Raw genomic sequence first — 17,892 nt, 5'->3', positions numbered from 1 at the left:
CATGCCGTGGAACAAGGACCCTTTGGCGGTGGGTTGTGTTCCTCGAATGAATACCTCCAAGTGATTTTTTTTTGTTTCAGACCATACGGAGGAGGTGTTTGATATGCATTACACAATATTAATACTCGCGTGCGTGCATAGCCCGTCCTGCCGGTAGCCAAAGCTCACGGGGCGCAACATCTGTATATGTTCTTGTGGAAAGACGCGCAGGGCAGCATGGGAGGATCGAGGCAGCCACACCTGATGGCTGCTAGTCTAAATGCTCTCTTTTCGTGATGGTCCGGCAAGATGGGCTGCCTGTTCTTTTTTTTTTTTTATGAATCAATGTCATGTCCCGATCTCTATGTCAGTTGCGTCTGGTCTGTCTGGCCTCCACGGCTTATCCTACATGTTGTGCCGGGTAGGTCCCCCCTTTGCATAGTTTTTATCAATCTAGCAATTTTTTATTATTTTTTTTAATTTTTTTATTTTTTATTTTTTATTTTATTTATTTTTTTTTGGGTGACGGGACGGGCTGGTTGTCAGGCACTTTTGAATTCGGCTTCATATGTTTCGTTTTCTGAATGGGCTTGCTTTTAGCCGGTATCCGGAGTCTGTTCGGTTTTTTTTCCTTTGGTTGGTTTTAGCTTCGGCGGAAAGAATGACGGATCTGCATCGCCTCCGTGTTGGGGATTGTAATCATGCCAAGTTCGGATTTAGATTTATTTACTCCGTACGAGGTGCCCCTTATCCATCGCGCGTCAATGTACGGGTGAATCTTTACCCATATCTGATCGTTTGTCGTTTGTTCTCTGAATTACTATTGGACAACTTTTCTACTTGACGGTCCATCCAAGACCTCTCGGGCTTCGCCCCGCGCAGTCCGCTTCCCCCAGATAAGCTGGCTCTGTTCGCTACTGAATGCGTAGAATTGAGAAAGTCTGTCTGGGAATACATCAGCTGCAGTTGCAAATACCAGAAAGCACTCGGGTGAACCAATCATACGTCCATTCCTGAAGGCCTGGTTGTGTTCGTATTGTACGGCATTCTCCGCATGGTGTTCCACGTCGGTCCCCCATGATGATGCTCCTGGCCGTAACGGCAGTCGGACTTCGGAACCCCCCGAGACCATCAATCGTCAACGGCCTGCGGACCACTTGCAAGCAACCGCCTCGACATCTGAGTTATGTCAGAGTTTCACACTTTCGGCCCTCGTGTCGAGAATGTTCAAACCCATTGACCAGCAGACTGTCGGTGTTGCCTCGGTTGACGTGAACAGCAAACCGTGGTGTCATAGGCCAAGCGCCTACGACGCTCATCAACTTTCCCGTCCGCTTTGCCCACATTCGCCATAGTAGAGGAGGCGGGCTGGCCGTCATGCAAGCCATGGCAAGCCATCTTGTCATCGCTACGCTGTTGTCCGCCACCTGGCGCCTGTCAGTGTAGCCGATGGAGGCCGGATGTTTCCATGGGCAAAGATGATGGGTCTGAAGAAAAATCCCAGGCTGTTCGAGAATTGAAAAAGATGCTTGCCCGTGCAAAGGGGGCGTGGCAGAACTGGGAAGTATGTAAGCTACTTCGTGTTGTACAATATAAAGGCAGAAGACGCCGCCGCCTTTGAAAGAGACAATCTTCCAGCGTATAATTCAGAAGAAGAGCGTTTACCCCGGATTGCCAGGGCTTCCCAGTCAGCAAAGTGGGTTGTTCGTTTCCTTGGCCATTGAGCCAGGCTATTCAAAGCTCCCCCATAAACGTTGAGCGTCATCACCGTCTCTCTTCAAACAATTTGGTCTGCTCGTAAACCTTCTCTTCATCTTGAAGCCCCGCCTGGTGTGGCAATTAGCGCGCGGCCCAACTGAGTGAGTGTGGCGGGGAAGGAAGGGCATTGCAACCGGAACGAGGAGTTTCGTGGCTTACGTTGGCCGACATGACAGGCATAGTACTCCGGAATACGGAGTATGTATGTCCAAGAAGCATGCAGGAGTGTGTCACCATCCTTGCGGAATTGCAGACCGAGCGAGATGGGGTGTTTTGGGGGGTAGGGTTCCATTATGGCCGAATGCTGCTCATTCGCAAGGGTAGCATGGGCCTCGGGAACTCAACTCGGTTCAACATTTGTCGATTCCCAGGAGAGGCGGAGGGTGTGATGCTGAATGACTTCCTTCCGATGGCATGCTTGTGGAATTTGGGGGTCCGAAGCTCAAGCTCACGGCCCAACTGAACACAAGCTCAAATGCCAAGCAACCATCCGTGTCTATTTTGGCGCCCTCCCTGGCTTGATGATAGTCTCGGCGGCAAGCCACGTCGAACCCCAAGACCGCAAGGTCAACTAGTCCGTCCTGTCCATCCAATTGCCCCTTGTGTGCTAATCGCTTCGCCCCCGCCGTGTCGAAACCGCCCGGCCCGTTGGCTGAACGCGTGGCCACCAGAAGATGTCACAAGTTGCCTCAAGCTGTCGATGGACGGTTACGCATCTCTCTCTCCCACTGGTCCAGCGGGTAATATGACTGAAGCACAACCAACACCCGAGTCTGATTTGTGCAAGTACGAGCTTGTCAACCATCCGAGAACAGCTTTTGTCCCAGACGGTAAACATATCCCGCTTCGTAACAAGGGTGCTTCCCCCCCTTTGGGGAGGTGTTGGCAACGGCCACTCGCCGTCTAGAGCCCAGGACAGAGCCTCCCGGCCTTATTCCAACGTCAACGTCACCGAAGCTGCACAACGAGGCTCTCGGAAACACCCGCTTGCTGCCACTCCCACAAGGCACGAGGACAATCCCCGGCCATGGTTACTTTCTGCTGGTGCGGGGTGGGGAGGAGAAATACTAATAGTACTACAGAACTTTCGTCACCGCCGCCGCCGCCGCCGCCACAACGACGGAGAGGAGGAGATGAGAGAAGTCTCATCAAGTGTTGTAGAATTTCAGAGAATGGACACATGTCCGCTGGGCGGAGATTTATATGGGCTCGACAAAGCCGGTATGACAATGCCTCTGGTAGTTGGTCATGCCAAAGCCAGGTCCACGCTGATACTGTCGTACTCCGTAAACTCACAGATATATTTTGGGCCGTGGCTTTGCCGCATATCGGCTTCGGCTCACAACTCATCCGTATCCAACCCCGTGGCAGCAAGCACGAGAATAGGGCAACTGAAGCAGCTGCAAGGATGCTGTAACCAGCTGAGTCGGCAGCACCAAGCGCTTCACACAGCAAACTGGCACCGCATTCATGTGTACGGAGTCCCGAGTGCCAGTACCCAAGACTATGGGGAGGCGGGGTGTCAGTGTCTGTTTTGTGATTTGCTATTGGCATCTTCCAACAGGCTCGGGAAGCTCACGCAGCTTTGAACATGAGCCATTCCCATATCGTAGGTGCCGCCATCATAGCCCCCATCCCGCCGGCACACTCGTCTCAGGACCCTTCACCCAAGACTCCGGAAGGCTGGTTATTATCAACCAATGCCCTGCCATGGCGCCACCATTTAGCTCTGCTGGCTGGCTTTCGCACCCGCTGTGGATGGCTGTACTCAAGCCACCAATCTAGTATATCTGTGGGTAGCTTTGTATCCGACGGACGGCGCAAACGGCGCAAACGGCGCAACCCGGGGACTAGGTTGGCTGACAACCAACGTGATCATCAGTCTGTGTGTCCAATGCTGTTAGCGCAAAAACGGCCCTGAGATTGGCTTTCGGGAAAAATTACCCGGTACTGGTATAGTGTGAAATGAGCCGACCTATTGTCCATGTGTTGTGAGCAGAGAGAAGACTCGATATGCGGGCGGCCAAAGTGGACGTGAAAGAGACAGCAGCTTAAGCTTCGCTTCAGTTAAGCACTCGATTATATCCATGGAGTTGTCCATGTAAGTTGAGAGAGGTCCGGGTCCATCAGCCAAGCGCGTACCACAACAGCCCAAACAGGCTTTGTTGAGTGATGCAAGGTTGCCGGGGGGGGGGTGCTCACTGGCCAATTTCAATGCCCATCACCACTCCGGGATTTCCACTTGCAGAATGACTACTGACAACATCTCTCCGTGGAACACCGCATGACGTCCGCGTTTATATTGGCGTTTGGCTAGCTCAGACTGCATGTGGTGGATCTGGGGAGCAATCAGTTGCGGGACCGATTATGAAGCATAAACTCTCTGTGAGTAAGTGGTGTAATAGTCGATCAGCATTGTTGCTCATACGCTCTCAACAGCCTATTTGATTAACCCAGCTTCTCTCGATAGCTCTCCACTGTTTGCGGACGGATAAGGTAGCAAAGAACTCGTGAATGGGAACGGCCTTCTTACGCTAGACATCTGCCGAGATAATCTGATGGACAGAAAAATTAAAATAAAACTACTAGCAACTCAAATGCATGCGCTCGGACAGAGAGGGCTCCCCGGGAATGTGCTAGCAACCACGTCGTGCTGCGTGATATGTTACCGTGCGCGTCTCTGGGCTGGGGCTATTACTACAAGTGTCGATCAGTTGCGTTCAAAAATACGTGCAGACCAGCTTATCGTAAACTATACGAGGGACACATACCTAGTGGCCATGGCTACCAAATACTTGGACAAAAACCAGACCAGCAGTGATTTTGCGTTGAGCTCCAATCGGACTATCGAGAGTATACCAATGCATTGTGAAACCGGGTAAGTATCCTCCCTGAGCCAGTGTTCTCTCCACCTGGGATACTCTAAAGCACTCGCATATGCCTCCTGATAAGAAGCATTATGCATTGGCGTCCTCCATTATCACCAACATGATCTCCTGACATGACCAGTGCAAGCAATATGTGATGTTGCGCCACTTGACCTACAAGACTAGGCCTCTCAATATCTTGGCTGATGTGCTTTGAGTACTACAGTGGGGGCCATACGTATTCGACCCCCTTTGGAGTCACCAGACTCAACGCGACCGCGTGGTCGGGTATTATCATGACCATAGATTGTATACCTGCTGATACCAAGACTATCTTGGATTGGGGTTGAGGACAGAACCTTTGTCCTAACGTGAGTGGGAACAAGTTTTGCTCGCGCGTGAGCGGATGTCTAAAGCTTACGTTAGATATGGTCGCTGCCCAGTATAGAAGCACCTAGGAATTTCGGAAACACTTCAAAGTGTCATCTCAGAGGCGGCGCCCGGGACGGAGTCGCGCCCGCCTATGCCCACTTCAGCCGCTACGCTGGTGTTTCGGCTTCGTGCCAAGTTGCCTGGGATGTCAACACTGCACAGGCCACTTGGCCAGGTGGTCAACGTGGCGGAGGTTAAAGCCCTGGAGCAGATTTATAAACAAGAGCTGACCAAGGCGCGTGGGTCTTACTTTGGTCAAGCATCTGGCGCATACCCCGAGTATTTCCTCCGTAGCTTTTCCAGCGTCGTACTCCATACGTAAATTGATACTAATCGTTCCGATGTAACATAACTCCGAGTGCGCCGTAGTTTTTGCAGCGAGACACCACAGGTAGAACTCGCTTCATTCCGCAAAAGCGTGTACACTTATCAAGTTGTCGCCTGTATGCGTAACACATAATTCTCTGTTATACTAAAGTATTCGGAGATGTTGACAAGCAGCAGATCAAGTAGGCTGAAGACAGGTTTGCGTGGACTTTCAGACTGATGCTAACTAGAAAATTAGATTAATTCACGGGCATTTGCGCAAAGCGTCATGCCGTACTATTGCACTTCCTGAGAGGTAAAAATAGGTTCGGTCTAGTAGTACCTCTTATTGTAATGGCCAGAGGCGGAGAGGAGGCGAGGTATATAGTCCTCGTCAATTTCGGAACAATCTAAACAAACGATGCGCGAAATTCCATTTGGTTGATACAAGGGCCTCCAGTTGACGATATTCATTAGCTTGGTTCTGGTTGGTCTAGAGCGGAGAGACTTTCCTGTTCTGACTCGGCTTTCCACAGCAGATCGGCCCTGTCTAGGTACTTGGAATTGTCCCAGTGGACACCCAGCTGCTGGGGACATGAAATGGCATCCTTACTGCATTGATAGGCAAAGTCTGCAGAAAGCTTGGCCCACTTAGCAGGCATCTCCGCCATATTATCTCGTCGCAACGGCCACAGTGGACTGTTTCCGTATCACGGGTGTCGTGGTCATGAATCTAGGTGTTGACGGATCTCGGACCACGTTGCCGGAAGTTATTTGGACTTCATGGTAGAGATTGGAGTGCTCCGTATCACGTTTGATCATACAAAGTCAGTTGTATTTTTGGTCGTCCCCAGGTCCAGCACGGAGTATGCCATTCAATGACTGGTCCCTCAAATTTGCCATATCATTCGCATCCGAGGGCGCTCAACCCAATGTCCATTTTCGAACATGGGCGAAGTCCGGTTAGTTCGGAGTGGATCGCAGAAATGATCAAGCCTTATAATTTGTTTGCTTTTTCAAATGTTTTCATGGGTCATCCCAATTTGTGACGACTTGATTAGACTGTTCACGGCGCATCCAGTTCCGTGCTACCCTTGCTCTGGCTGCGTCGGTCCTCACATATCATATTTGTCGCTGAGTGCAGTTGTCCTGACGTTAGCCCCGGATGATTTAACCGACTGTGGCTTCAGTGGCGGAGAAATGTGGCCGCCCTTGCCAAAGGTTTCCCGGCAGGCTGGTGGGAAACCTTGGACGTGGCACACCACGTACAATCCTAGACTCCGTACTCCGTATTCCGTACTCCATCCGCTGTCCACGACTAGGTTTCGGCTCATCATTGCCATGGGGTCTCCCGCACCTGGCTGGATAGCGGAGCCCACCGAGAAAGGATTGGTTCGCATTGACAGCGTGCCGACAAATGCTAATAATATCCGGGTAAATTGCGTATGTATGTATTGTTAGTTTAGTACCCCGTAGCCCATTGTTGGGAGCAATGACCTGCAGCCATTAATCAGACCCGCTGAGTGAGGAGGTGAGGGTTCGTAATAAGTGGCAATGTGGAGATGTGCCGTACTTGAGAGTGAGTTGTTTATCGCGTCAATGTTAAGAAATTACCGCATTATTCAAGCATGACTGGCTTGCGAATATCAGACCGAATTCGACATTGGGATTTGCGAAAGCTGAAAGCTGGAGCCTTACGGGCCCGAATTCAGGGAGCAAGGCGCTCGGCTGTCTGGCAATTGATCGCCCATCTCCGTGGGCATTTAAGCAATGTAGGGACTGTAGGCCGAAATGATAGAAGGAATGCGGATATCTGCTGCCGCAGATAGCGAGAAATGACGATACTACAGGGAGCTTGAAGTGCTTGAGCATGTACGATCGGCGTACACCCTAGTTATACATGAAGTTTCGCATAATCGGGTCCGTCGCATCCAGTAGTCAGTTAAAAGGCAACGGTATTTGTCGTTGAAAATGAGGAACTATGGTAGAAATCGGCCGAGGCCAGAAGCCTTTCATGGTTCACAGCGTCAAGGGTTGGTCATTCTTGCATGACGGTGTATCCTCGGCTGGTCTGTAGGGAGTGGTAGTCTGGTTCTCCGCACAGAAGTATGGTAATGTTGTTGGAATGGCTTTTATGCCAAGAGCATGGTGCCCTCAAGTCGCGCTGCTTGGCTGTTGGTGGTTGAAACTTGACAGTCACCCCGAAATACTTTATTCTTGCATCCTGGCCGGCCCCCAAGTGTTGCAACCAGCAACACGTGCTCCGTACCCTGCACTCCTTGACTCCTAGTGCTTGAAGAGTCAGGAGGGAAAGAGCTATGACAAGAAGTACTCATGTACCTTCCCTGTCCTGGAGCCCAGGTCTGAATGCCAAGAGAAGTTGCGGTCATGGCATCACGGCGTGGCCTGAGTAGTACTCACCCAGTAGGTAGGTACCTACAAGGTACCTAGGTAGGTTGCAAATTCACAGTCGCAACTACCAGTTGACCTTTAAGAGCGCAGGCCCCAGAGTCTGGCCATGCTTGTCCACTTGCCGGTAGCCGAGTCTGTGCACTGTCGGAAGAGAGTAGATATGTTACACACGGCCATCCTCTTGAATCTACAACAGAGACCCGAGCAAGCCTTGTGAAGCATGCTCTTGCTGGTCTGTCCACCGAGTGCAATATGCTGTGTCGGGTCATAGCTACCGCCCGCCATATGAGTACATGCCCTGTACCGCGGTACCGGCTCCAGCAGGCCTGTTTATGCCATTTCATTTGTTGTTTCATTGTTGCTAACTGTGGCCAGTTCCACATCACATCAACAACGGTCCCAGAATGATGCGTCAAGCCTGACGTGGCAATGCGATTGGTATCCGGCAGCCAGTAAAGTGGTCCGGAGCATGTGCCGACCGTCGAGATTGCAACAATTTTTATCCATATCTTACAGGAAAGCCCTCGGTTCGACTCGAGTAGGACTCCGGTTCGCCACAGCCGCTGAAGCAGAAGACACACAGTAATGCTTGGCGATATCCGTCAATACGATAACAGTACATTACGGCTTCAATATACTTTCGTAGCCTAGTCTGCCTTGTCAGAATGAAGCCCACGTAGTATCCCGTTTCCCGGCGCCTTTTTGAGCCGAGACAGGGCATATACATATGTACACACACACGCGAACCCCAACTCCGAGGACAACAATCTTTCAGGATACCTTGCTGGACGGAGAGACGAACTCGGCAACTCTATCTATCGATGTAGCAGCTGCCCCAATCATTCCAGCTTCGGATGTATGTCGCTTAGGTCAGTAGTAGGCCGGAAATCGCAGAGTGAACAGAGGGGTGTCATCATAAACCACGACATAACGGCAAGCGTAGGCTTTCATGCCTAGAGGTGCAAGCCCGGCTTTGGCCCAGATTCGGAGTACTACTGAACGTGCATTAACTGGGTTGTCACTCGCGGAAAACCACTGGCTCACCAGGAATCACTATATGGCCGCATGACCGAACGAACCCCCCAGATGTTAACACTGAGTGGCCATCGAGATCCTTGGGTCAGGGGCCGTGTTCCGGCGGCTCACTCGGCTCCAAACCGAAATCTCCACCGCTGATAGACTTGGGAAATGGCCTCGTCACCTCTCTACCCCCCTCTTGGGTCACGGATACTGCCGTGTCATTGGCGCATGCAAAAGCGAGATGCGGCATCTCGCCACCACACTGTCGCCCATACGCTACCATTCTTGGCATTACTATGCTCAGTACGGAGTACGACTGTTACTTTCCATGCCCAGCAATAATCGTCTGGAGTGGTTGCTTGCAGGATTCAAGAGTTCTATTGCAACCTAGAAAGTTCGCCTTGGCAGACCCCAGAACGTCTGCTCAACTAGGCCAAGTGCATCTTCCTAGACCGGGGCCGAAACGCCATGCTCCTGGGAGGCCGCAAATCTTGCAAAAATAGAAGCCGACGTGTGACGAAGGCCGAGCAGCGAGATGCGCCGCGCGTCTGCGTTTAAAACCCGGACACTTTTGACACACTTCACACCCAGAGAAAGGTGAACAAAAAGGAAAGCATGGTCGGATTGTGGCGTAGGCCGCCCTCGTTGGCCAAGACAATGGCTTGCTGACACCACTGTTGGCGATTCCTGCTAATTACCTAGGTACGTATGTATATGCGGCTGGGCTCACAGGTCACGGATAATAATTGCCTGGGTGATATTAGGGCTGTCTACGCCGCCTGACAGCCCGGTGGAGTTTTGGTTGAGACTTGTCGTGACAATTGTGCGGACGACTTACAGTGAAGTTTTGGCGACCTTGGTTTCATCGTCCTAACACGAGAACAGGAATGCCATGACGGGCCGTCACCACGACAAGTTCGGTCTGTGGAGTACCTCTTGGGATTTTGACATGGACCTAGCGTCAGAAACAGGACTCTGCTACACCCAGGTAGTCCAGCGTCTCCCAAAAACCCACGCCGCTGGAGAATGTACAGTGTGAGGCAAAAAGTATTTAGCTAGAGGCACCCGGCTATCACGCTCTATATTATGGCATACTACAGTATATTAGTGCATACTTCTCATTCTGCCACAGACTGTACGTGCGCAACTTCGGAGGATGAAGCGGCAGGGACTCCCTAGGCGGAATCAGCCAGGATATCTTAGCAGCGCGCTGGCCCTGTATACATACAGTAGGTCATTGACGTCCATGTCAGCGAGGACGTTTGCTGCGGAGAGAAACTAGTATGACGAGGTCCAGTGTGAGCCAACCTGGTCTATTGGTGATATCATGAGGCTTGTGGTCCTTGAGGGGTGGTCTTGCGAGCCACCCCTCAGCACGTCTCTGAGGACACTACAACATGCCTGCATGGTGTGCGCCATGTTCAAGCAGACATCAGGCCAAATAGTATGGTGTTTCTGACCCCAGCCAGAGCCCCATGCCCAGGAAAGCTTGGCATGCCCGGGCGAGGGCGCCAGGTCCTTCGGCAGGACAGCCCGCGGTCTAGCCGAGTTAGCCTCTTGGTCCTTGGATGCTTGCTAGACTCGGCGCTCGGGGATCTTGTTGGTCCTGGCGGCCAGGTTAGGCATGGTGGGCGAGACGGATTGCAAAATCCAAAGGTTGACATGTTACAAGACAGAACGACACAGGAAGGTGACGAATTGAAACCATCAGAAAAAATGTCAGGAAGATCGAGGCAGCATTGTCAAATCGGGTTGTATTTGTAGGAGCCGTGCCTCTTGATTACCTACTAGGTACCTAGTTCAACGCTCCGTGTAATTGTAAGAGGTGGAGTTTTTGGATGAGGTGACCGTCTCTTTACTGTTACGTCTACACGGAACCCCCTCCGGAGCTAAGTCGCGATGGATTTGATTCATGGGTGAGGATTTGCGGCACGATATCTCGTCCTTACTCGCACAGAGATGTGAAGGGGATGCACCAGCTGGGTCCCACGTTCATCCAACATCCACAGGCCACCCACAAGATATTGCGAGAGGCAGCGGTGCCACTTCTGGGTGGATTGTGAGGCGTTGGCAATCGATCGCGCCTCGACCACCCTTTCACGCCACATACAGACTAGGTTAAGTTGCTGCTCGGGAGACACACCACACTACGGTACGGATGGGAGATGAGAACCGGAACAAGCACGAGAACAAGTCAAGAAAAAGCGCAAGAACAGACAGACGAGTCTGCTCGACACTGCAAATCGCCGGGCATGGGACTCGTAGCAGACGGGGGCATTCGGAGGCCAAGAGGGTCTCTGGGCGCTCTCCCGAATACTGGACAAGGTTAAGATGGGCGCTGTAGCAGTTTGGCTGCCAGGGCGATGGATGGCATTTGAGCGAGGCAGTGAGTGACATGCCCAAGGACACCCCAGTCCTGGCTGGGGCGAAACACGTTAGTGGCTTTGGCTGATATCTCTCTACAAGCACACAGTTCAGTTCTCGGTAGAGTCATTGGGCACTTGGACAGAGGAAGAGAGACCCAGAAGCCAGCAGGGTTGGACCCGGGCGAGGATGACCCCGACAAACCTTCGACGGACCCTCGACATGGCCAATGGTTCTTCATGTGCACATGCGTGCGCAGATAATATTCCCCGAGTTTTGTTTAATGGCGTAGAGCCCCAGGAAGTCACGGGCGAGCGGCATTATCCTGGCAACCTGGTGCCCTACGTGCCTTCGCGCCTACGCACTCGGTACTAGCCTTTCCAAAGCTGAGTGCCCTGGGCATGGCATCCTGCTGGTACGGAGTACTACATTCCCATCGTGCTCCGTGCTCTCCGTGCTCTCCGTCTCCTCCAGTCTCCCGAGCACTTGCCTACCTTGGGTGCTTAGGTACGAGGTAGTTGGGGTGCGTGGACTGGGACGGACTTAGTAGGACATACCGAGTCGTTGCTCCAAGAAATACTAAACAACTTCGTCCGCGCAAGCGCAGGCCTCGAGTCCTTACTTGCCCCTTCCCAGCCTGGACCGTGGGAACTTGAAGAGCCTTCGCTTGCTTCTTGGTCTGCGACTCAGCCTGGTCCTTGCTCACCATTAGTTACTCCGTACCAGAAGTAGGGCTTTCCAGACTCCGAGGTTGCGAATTCTCGCCTCTGGTCGCCTGCGCCTGCGAGTTCTTTGCGGGCTCCTTGCCGAACGAGGAAGAAGCGAAAGAAGCAAGGACATCGACTCTTCCTGAGACGGTCCCAGGTACCTCTCACGGCCCGCCGGCTCCAAGCTGGGTTGCATAGTTGCAGAACGCAGATGCCATCTCTGATCTCTGAGCAAAGTCTCACCACGCACACACCGGACGCACAAGTAACGCACACACACACGCACACACACACACGCACACGCACATCACAACAACAATAACAACAACAAAGTGTTGCCTATCGCCTTGCCCACAATTTGCGTAGCAGCGATTTCCAGGCCGGCCTCTTTGCTCGTCGAAGACGTTTCCTTGCATCGTATCTGCCGCTCACCACCAGCCTTGGCTGCTGGCGAGCACTCGGGCTAGAATCACAGCTGTGTCGCTCCTTGGCGCATCTCGTCGGAGGTCGCTGTCGACAAGTCGCACAAAAACTGCAGCGCAACCGGATAGACGGAACTCGACCTGCGCCGCTTTGCACCGCTTTGCACCGCTTTCATTTTGCCGGTTTTCTCATCAGACGGGTAGCCTGGGCCAACCACTGCGACCGAACTTGAACAGAATTTTTAACTAGCGAAGCGAGATTTCCATCTTGTCGCATCTTGATTGTTCCGAGCTCTGACTAGCCACTCAATCCTTTTGCGTTTCTCACCACAAAACTCTTGGGCTCCAGATTACCGATTTGAGTAACTCGCTGCACTCTGCCCTCTTGAAGACACGGCAAATAACATAGTGTGTGTTCTTCGATTTTTTTTTTAATTATTTTTTAAAATTTACCTAGCATTTAGCCCGACGGTCTGACAGGAAGCACCTATTCAACAAGCCGGAGCAAACGGGGAACACTGGCACAACCGGTGCCGTCGAGCTCATACCATATCGTCATGGCAGAGCCGTCGCACAACCCATATGCTCGATCTCCCAACCCATCCACAAGGTCATATGACTCCTCTTCAGTTTCCTCCGCTACTTCACCGAGACCTCCGTCAAGGTATTTGGGGGGACTCCTTGGTGCTAGCTCGAGGCCCAGCAACGCAGCTTCAAGCCCGCAGCCACTTGGCATGACTCCTCTCCCGCCGGTCAACCAGGGATTCCCTTACGGCCCGGTCATGAGTCGGGAATCCCTTCCATCTGCAGAAGCTGTTATGGCTGGGCAAGGTCCAAACCATGGACACTTGCCTGGAACACCTGGTGGCCAAGCCCAGAAGAGGGCGTATCGACAGCGAAGAAAGGACCCCAGCTGCGATGCATGCCGTGAAAGAAAAGTCAAATGTGACGCAACAGAGACCACCAGTTGCTCTGAATGCTCCAGCCGAAACGTCAAGTGTCAATTCACCAAGGAGACCAACAGGAGGATGTCTTCCATCAAGCAGGTGCAGGATTTGGAAAAGCAAATCGAGAAAATTAAGCGCGAAAATTCCACCCTACGCCGGCTCCTGGAAGAGCGAGAAGGTCACATGGACATTGATATAGACGCGGCAGACCGACAGTCTACCCTGCTACCATCCATTGGATCTGAACCGAAACTACGAAAGCGAATCCCACCAAATCCAGAGCTGACGAGAGCTAGGCTTCATGTGCGAAACTTCTCCAAGGGCATATGGCAGCCACCCTCACCGCACCGTATGTATCCTACATCGATTACTGAATGCCCTGCGCCAGAGTTGCCTCCAAAGACCGTCACAGACCGCCTATTGCACTCATTCTGCAACTCGGCTCATACCATGTTTCCTATCATTCACATGCCGAGCTTTCAATCCGCGGTGGACGACTTATATAGAGTCCATCCTCCACGCGCCACGTCTGCGTGGATCAGCATGTTCTTTGCTGTTCTTGCCACGGGCAGCTTGTTTAGCCCGGAAGCTCCAACGACGACTACATTTTATCGACCAGCCGAGTTTCTGGAATCTGCTCGCAAGGCGATGGACCCATGGAATAATAACCATATCCTGGATAATGCGAGAGCTCTCGTGCTTATCACCATTTGCCTCAATGAGATGAATCTGAAGTCTGCTGCTTGGAACTGGCTCGGAAATGCTGTACGCGTTGGGCAGGACTTGGGGCTTTATTCTGAATGCGGCTCTTGGTCAGCCATCGACACAGAGATGCGGCGCAGAACATGGTGGGCCATCTACATCTTGGATAGAACCACTGGCGACCGAGATGGGCCACCCGTTTCTCATTGACGATGCTGACTGCGATGTGTCGTTACCAGCAGCCGTGGACGATCAATACCTCCGTGAAGGCGGCACGCGTATACCCAATGGAGCGGAGCCCTTGACGCATTCGCTACTGGCGGTGATTCATGTAGTGCGGTCATACACAGCGTTGGTAAAGGCGTTGGATCAGCCGTTTCTCTCTGCGCCTCAGTTGACCACGTTCGACAACCACTTCAAAAAGTGTCTCAGCACGTTTCCTCCCAGCTTGTGACCCTAGCAGCACCGTGTCCCTGGCACCTCATTTTCTGGCTCCCCTTGCCTATCTCTTCCATGCCAGGCTGCTGCTTCACAGGCACAACTTGTCGCCAAGCTGTTCACCAGAAACCCGCCTCGCCGCCGTAGAGAACTGCACTCATGTCGCCTTGGAAACTGCATCTCTGATTGATCGGACCAAGTCCCCGGCGGATGGAGCAACAGCACTTCTTACTGTGCACATCTTCCGCTCAACATTGTTTTTGTTGCTAACCGGCTATCTTGATTGTGCCATTACTTGCATCAGAGCTCTGGCTGCTATCGATGCTCACCGTGACGTCTCGATGTCGTGTGGTCGGTTTCTAGCATTTTTCATCACGACTTTGGGTGTGAAGCGTACCGACTACGCAACCTACATATCCCGTCGGTCATCTGTTGATCAGACGGAACTCAGTTTATCTCTCGCCCGCGATGAGGAGTTGCTAGTCTATGTTTCCGCCGATATACAAGCTTCTCCGAACCGGTCCTGGCTTTGGTCGTTCCAGGACCGCGATGCCGCTTCCCCGAAGACAAGAATGGGTTCTCAAAGCCATCCCGGCACAAGCGAGAATGTCCTCTTCAGCTCCGAACAAAGAACTGGGCTGAACGAGGAAGAGCGTAGAGATTGGGTTGGATGGACCATACTGGAATCAATGGCTCGAAACATGGGATCGGTAAACGTGCCATACCCACCTCCCTTACCGCCCCCACAGGTGAAGAGCGAATCGCCCATCGCAAACGTCGAGCTTCCAAGACTTTCCGAGACATCCCGATACTCTGTTGGTCATCGAGGCGATGCCAGCCCCCCTGGGCCAAAGCGAGGCGCCGAACGCATTAGCATCGCGAACATTATTTGATTTTGGCGCAGAGTGTTCTATCTTGCACTGCATAGCACAGAAGGAGAGGAGTAAGCCCAGCATTTTGTGTTGTTTTCATTAGGAGGCGCCGAGGGAAATGTAACCATTGTTACACGGTGTCCTCCCCCCCCCCCCCCCCTTTTTTTTTTGTCGCATTCTTTATTCCCTTGATGCGCGTCATAGCTGGCAGTGTCATTTTGGTCGGCATTTTTCAAAGAGCTTGGAGATACCATGGAACTTATATGTGCGGCTGTCTTGTTTATGAAACGGTTGCTCCCAACACTTTTGTGCTAATTCCCCTCCGTTTTCTTATCCCAAAGTTTTCTTGTGTTTGGTTACTCTCTCCAATCTGGTTTTAGTAATTTGAGAAGACCACGAACACGGCAGGTGCCATTATTTCACGATATGATATGTCAATGCTTAGGTTCTGGCTGTCGCTACCGCTGGATGTATATATTTTGTGTGCAAAGTCTATATGAGCTATACCATGTACATACCGTCTGATGAATCGATATGATGTTATAAACCCCCTGGACAGACGCGAGCCCTCTTCTGAAACAATCTGACCGTGTAGAGTTGATTATGACGCGGCTTTATCCGTCTGCCATAAACATGGTTTCATTTTCAAAACGTAGTTGGCCAAACCTGTCCCTCATTGTCTTTGCCAGCCTCCCATTGTCATCCAGGTATTCGGCCAATTCCATAGACTTGGCAGCCCAGACTCTACAGGGTGTCTCTTCTGAGCGAGCATAGTAATCAATCGCATGGTTGAACGTAATGGCGGCTATCCACTCCACGTCCGTCCGAGGTAACAAGGTGCTCGCCTCGCGGCTTTCGTGAGCCACTTTTATTATTTGACTGATGATCTGGAGTGCCGTAGTGTCATTCACAGAGACGGTAATTTGGAGGATGACACGCAGATATTTACATAGTTTTGCGGCGTTAAATTGTTCGAGTCTGTAGATTTCGTTGATGATCGTTTTGAGCGTTGCGGTGAGGACTGAGATATTAGATCTTTTGTAGATGTTCGAAAATTCGGATGAGAAGAGTCAAAATAGGAAATGTGCACTGTACCTTGAACTGGAATCGGGTATTGCAGCAGAATGTCACCTAGACACTTAAAGGCTTGTAAATCTTTGTGCAGTTTCAAATTTCCTATGATTGTTTGAAGATCTTCGAATTGACCAAGCGAGACTGCTGCTTCGAAGTCGTAGACTAAGAGGGTGGTCATTTTGCTAGCTAGGTCTTGATATATTATGATATCTGTCATTGTAGAACTGTCAAAGATATTTTTGTACTCTGCTGTACGTCGTCGAATTTCTGCGTAGCAACAGTGCATTTTTGGTAGATCGTCACAACGCTGCGCTTGTATCAATAGACATACCGAGATGAGAAAATGACTTCTCAATAGGGTTGTAGCCAGTTCGTCGGCTTGGTGAGCTGAGATTGTGGGCGGGTAGCATGATACAAAGAATATACATGAACTGGAAAGCCTAATGATGTTGTCTTCTTGCCATTCGTGGCATTTTAGAATGGCCATATTATATGCGTTCTTGCGAAACCAGTCTAATTCAGAGATTGAAAATGGTTCATTCGCTTCTTGCCTGGGCTTTGCGTATTTTGCAGCTGGAAGATCAGCTAATAAATCCATAAACTAAAGGTGGTTAAATACCTATTTCGAAGATGTAGCATATATCTTCTCTATATTGTGATATATTGTGATGCTCGTCGATCTCGCGATCCAGGTCAGGCGCCTGCATCAGCCTTAAAGCGGAACGCAACAAAAGGGGTACACTGATAGATGGAGGAATATTTTCGCTCAGTGGTTCGAAAAGTGCTCTCAGTGCTTCCAAAGCACACAGTTTGTCTCCGAAATTTTGGGCCTCACTAAAGCAAGCATATAATAAGTCTTGAACTTGATGAGTATCGTTCTCAGCGGCCATTCCCTTCAAGCTGTTGCAGCCTAGCTCGTGATCCTAGCTGAGCAAAGACACTTTGAACATGGCGAAATGTATCAACACTGTATCACCCTGGCAAATTGGAAGCAAATCCTTGAGTGATTCATACACTTCTCGGGCATTGTTTCGTTTTATTCCGCACATAATCAGCCTTCTGACAAACCGTCCAAGACCAGATGTGTCGTTTGTGCGAAATAAAGGTGCAAGAGCCAAGTGGCACCAGAACTCGACCTCTTCATATCGTCTTGCTGAAAAAAGTGATTCCGTGCCCTTCCAAATAAGCTAAATATATTAACACTGATAATCAATGTCGCGCCGGGGCAACATACCGCCAGACATGCTTCCACTTCCGTCCATGGCAGGTGTCTTTGGATAGACTGATGAACTTTTTCGACAACATCACTTAGTTTTCGGTATTCTTCATGACTATATATCATGTTTAATGATGTCCATATCCGCAGAAAGATAACCTTGCCAAGCCGAATCGCATTCTCGCCTGGGAATGCGTGTTGGAAAAGTAACTCGTCGAGAAGTTCTGATGGAGGACATTTAGCCCCAAGCCTTACAAGATGAGCAAGCGCTAGGTGAAATGTGCTTTCCGAAAACCCTGGCGATAGAATCATTCGCCGTATGAGGCTGGCACGGGCTTCTTCGGGAGAGCCACGCTCGTCAGTGACATGTAATACC

At 51.2% G+C, this 17,892-nt stretch overlaps 4 protein-coding genes across 4 annotated transcripts; 2 read left to right on the top strand and 2 right to left on the bottom strand.

The window, feature by feature from the left end:
* Window positions 1–799: 799 nt before the first annotated feature.
* Window positions 800–1,111, bottom strand: J3458_011741 (uncharacterized protein; the record flags this gene model as incomplete). The annotated part of the gene is made up of 1 exon (XM_066119971.1): window positions 800–1,111. One exon carries the CDS (start codon window positions 1,109–1,111, stop codon window positions 800–802), a length of 312 nt encoding a protein of 103 aa, XP_065975089.1.
* Window positions 1,112–11,512: 10,401 nt separating this feature from the next.
* On the top strand, window positions 11,513–14,126 carry J3458_011740 (uncharacterized protein; the record flags this gene model as incomplete). The annotated part of the gene is made up of 1 exon (XM_066119970.1): window positions 11,513–14,126. Exon 1 carries the CDS (start codon window positions 12,825–12,827, stop codon window positions 14,124–14,126), a length of 1,302 nt encoding a protein of 433 aa, XP_065975088.1. The 5' UTR covers window positions 11,513–12,824.
* Window positions 14,127–14,695: 569 nt separating this feature from the next.
* On the top strand, window positions 14,696–15,247 carry J3458_011739 (uncharacterized protein; the record flags this gene model as incomplete). Its single annotated transcript, XM_007813915.2, has 1 exon — window positions 14,696–15,247. The coding sequence occupies one exon, from the start codon at window positions 14,696–14,698 to the stop codon at window positions 15,245–15,247; it is 552 nt and encodes a 183-aa protein (XP_007812106.2).
* Window positions 15,248–15,840: 593 nt separating this feature from the next.
* Window positions 15,841–16,478, bottom strand: SPO22 (sporulation-specific protein 22; the record flags this gene model as incomplete). The annotated part of the gene is made up of 2 exons (XM_066119969.1): window positions 15,841–16,247; window positions 16,322–16,478. The coding sequence occupies 2 exons, from the start codon at window positions 16,476–16,478 to the stop codon at window positions 15,841–15,843; spliced, it is 564 nt and encodes a 187-aa protein (XP_065975087.1).
* Window positions 16,479–17,892: the final 1,414 nt, after the last annotated feature.

This window comes from Metarhizium acridum, assembly GCF_019434415.1.
Source record: "Metarhizium acridum strain ARSEF 324 chromosome Unknown scaffold_234, whole genome shotgun sequence".
Taxonomy (NCBI): domain Eukaryota; kingdom Fungi; phylum Ascomycota; class Sordariomycetes; order Hypocreales; family Clavicipitaceae; genus Metarhizium; species Metarhizium acridum.
The sequence above is the reverse complement of the archived record's forward strand: the minus strand, read 5'-3'. Positions and strand labels throughout refer to the sequence as shown.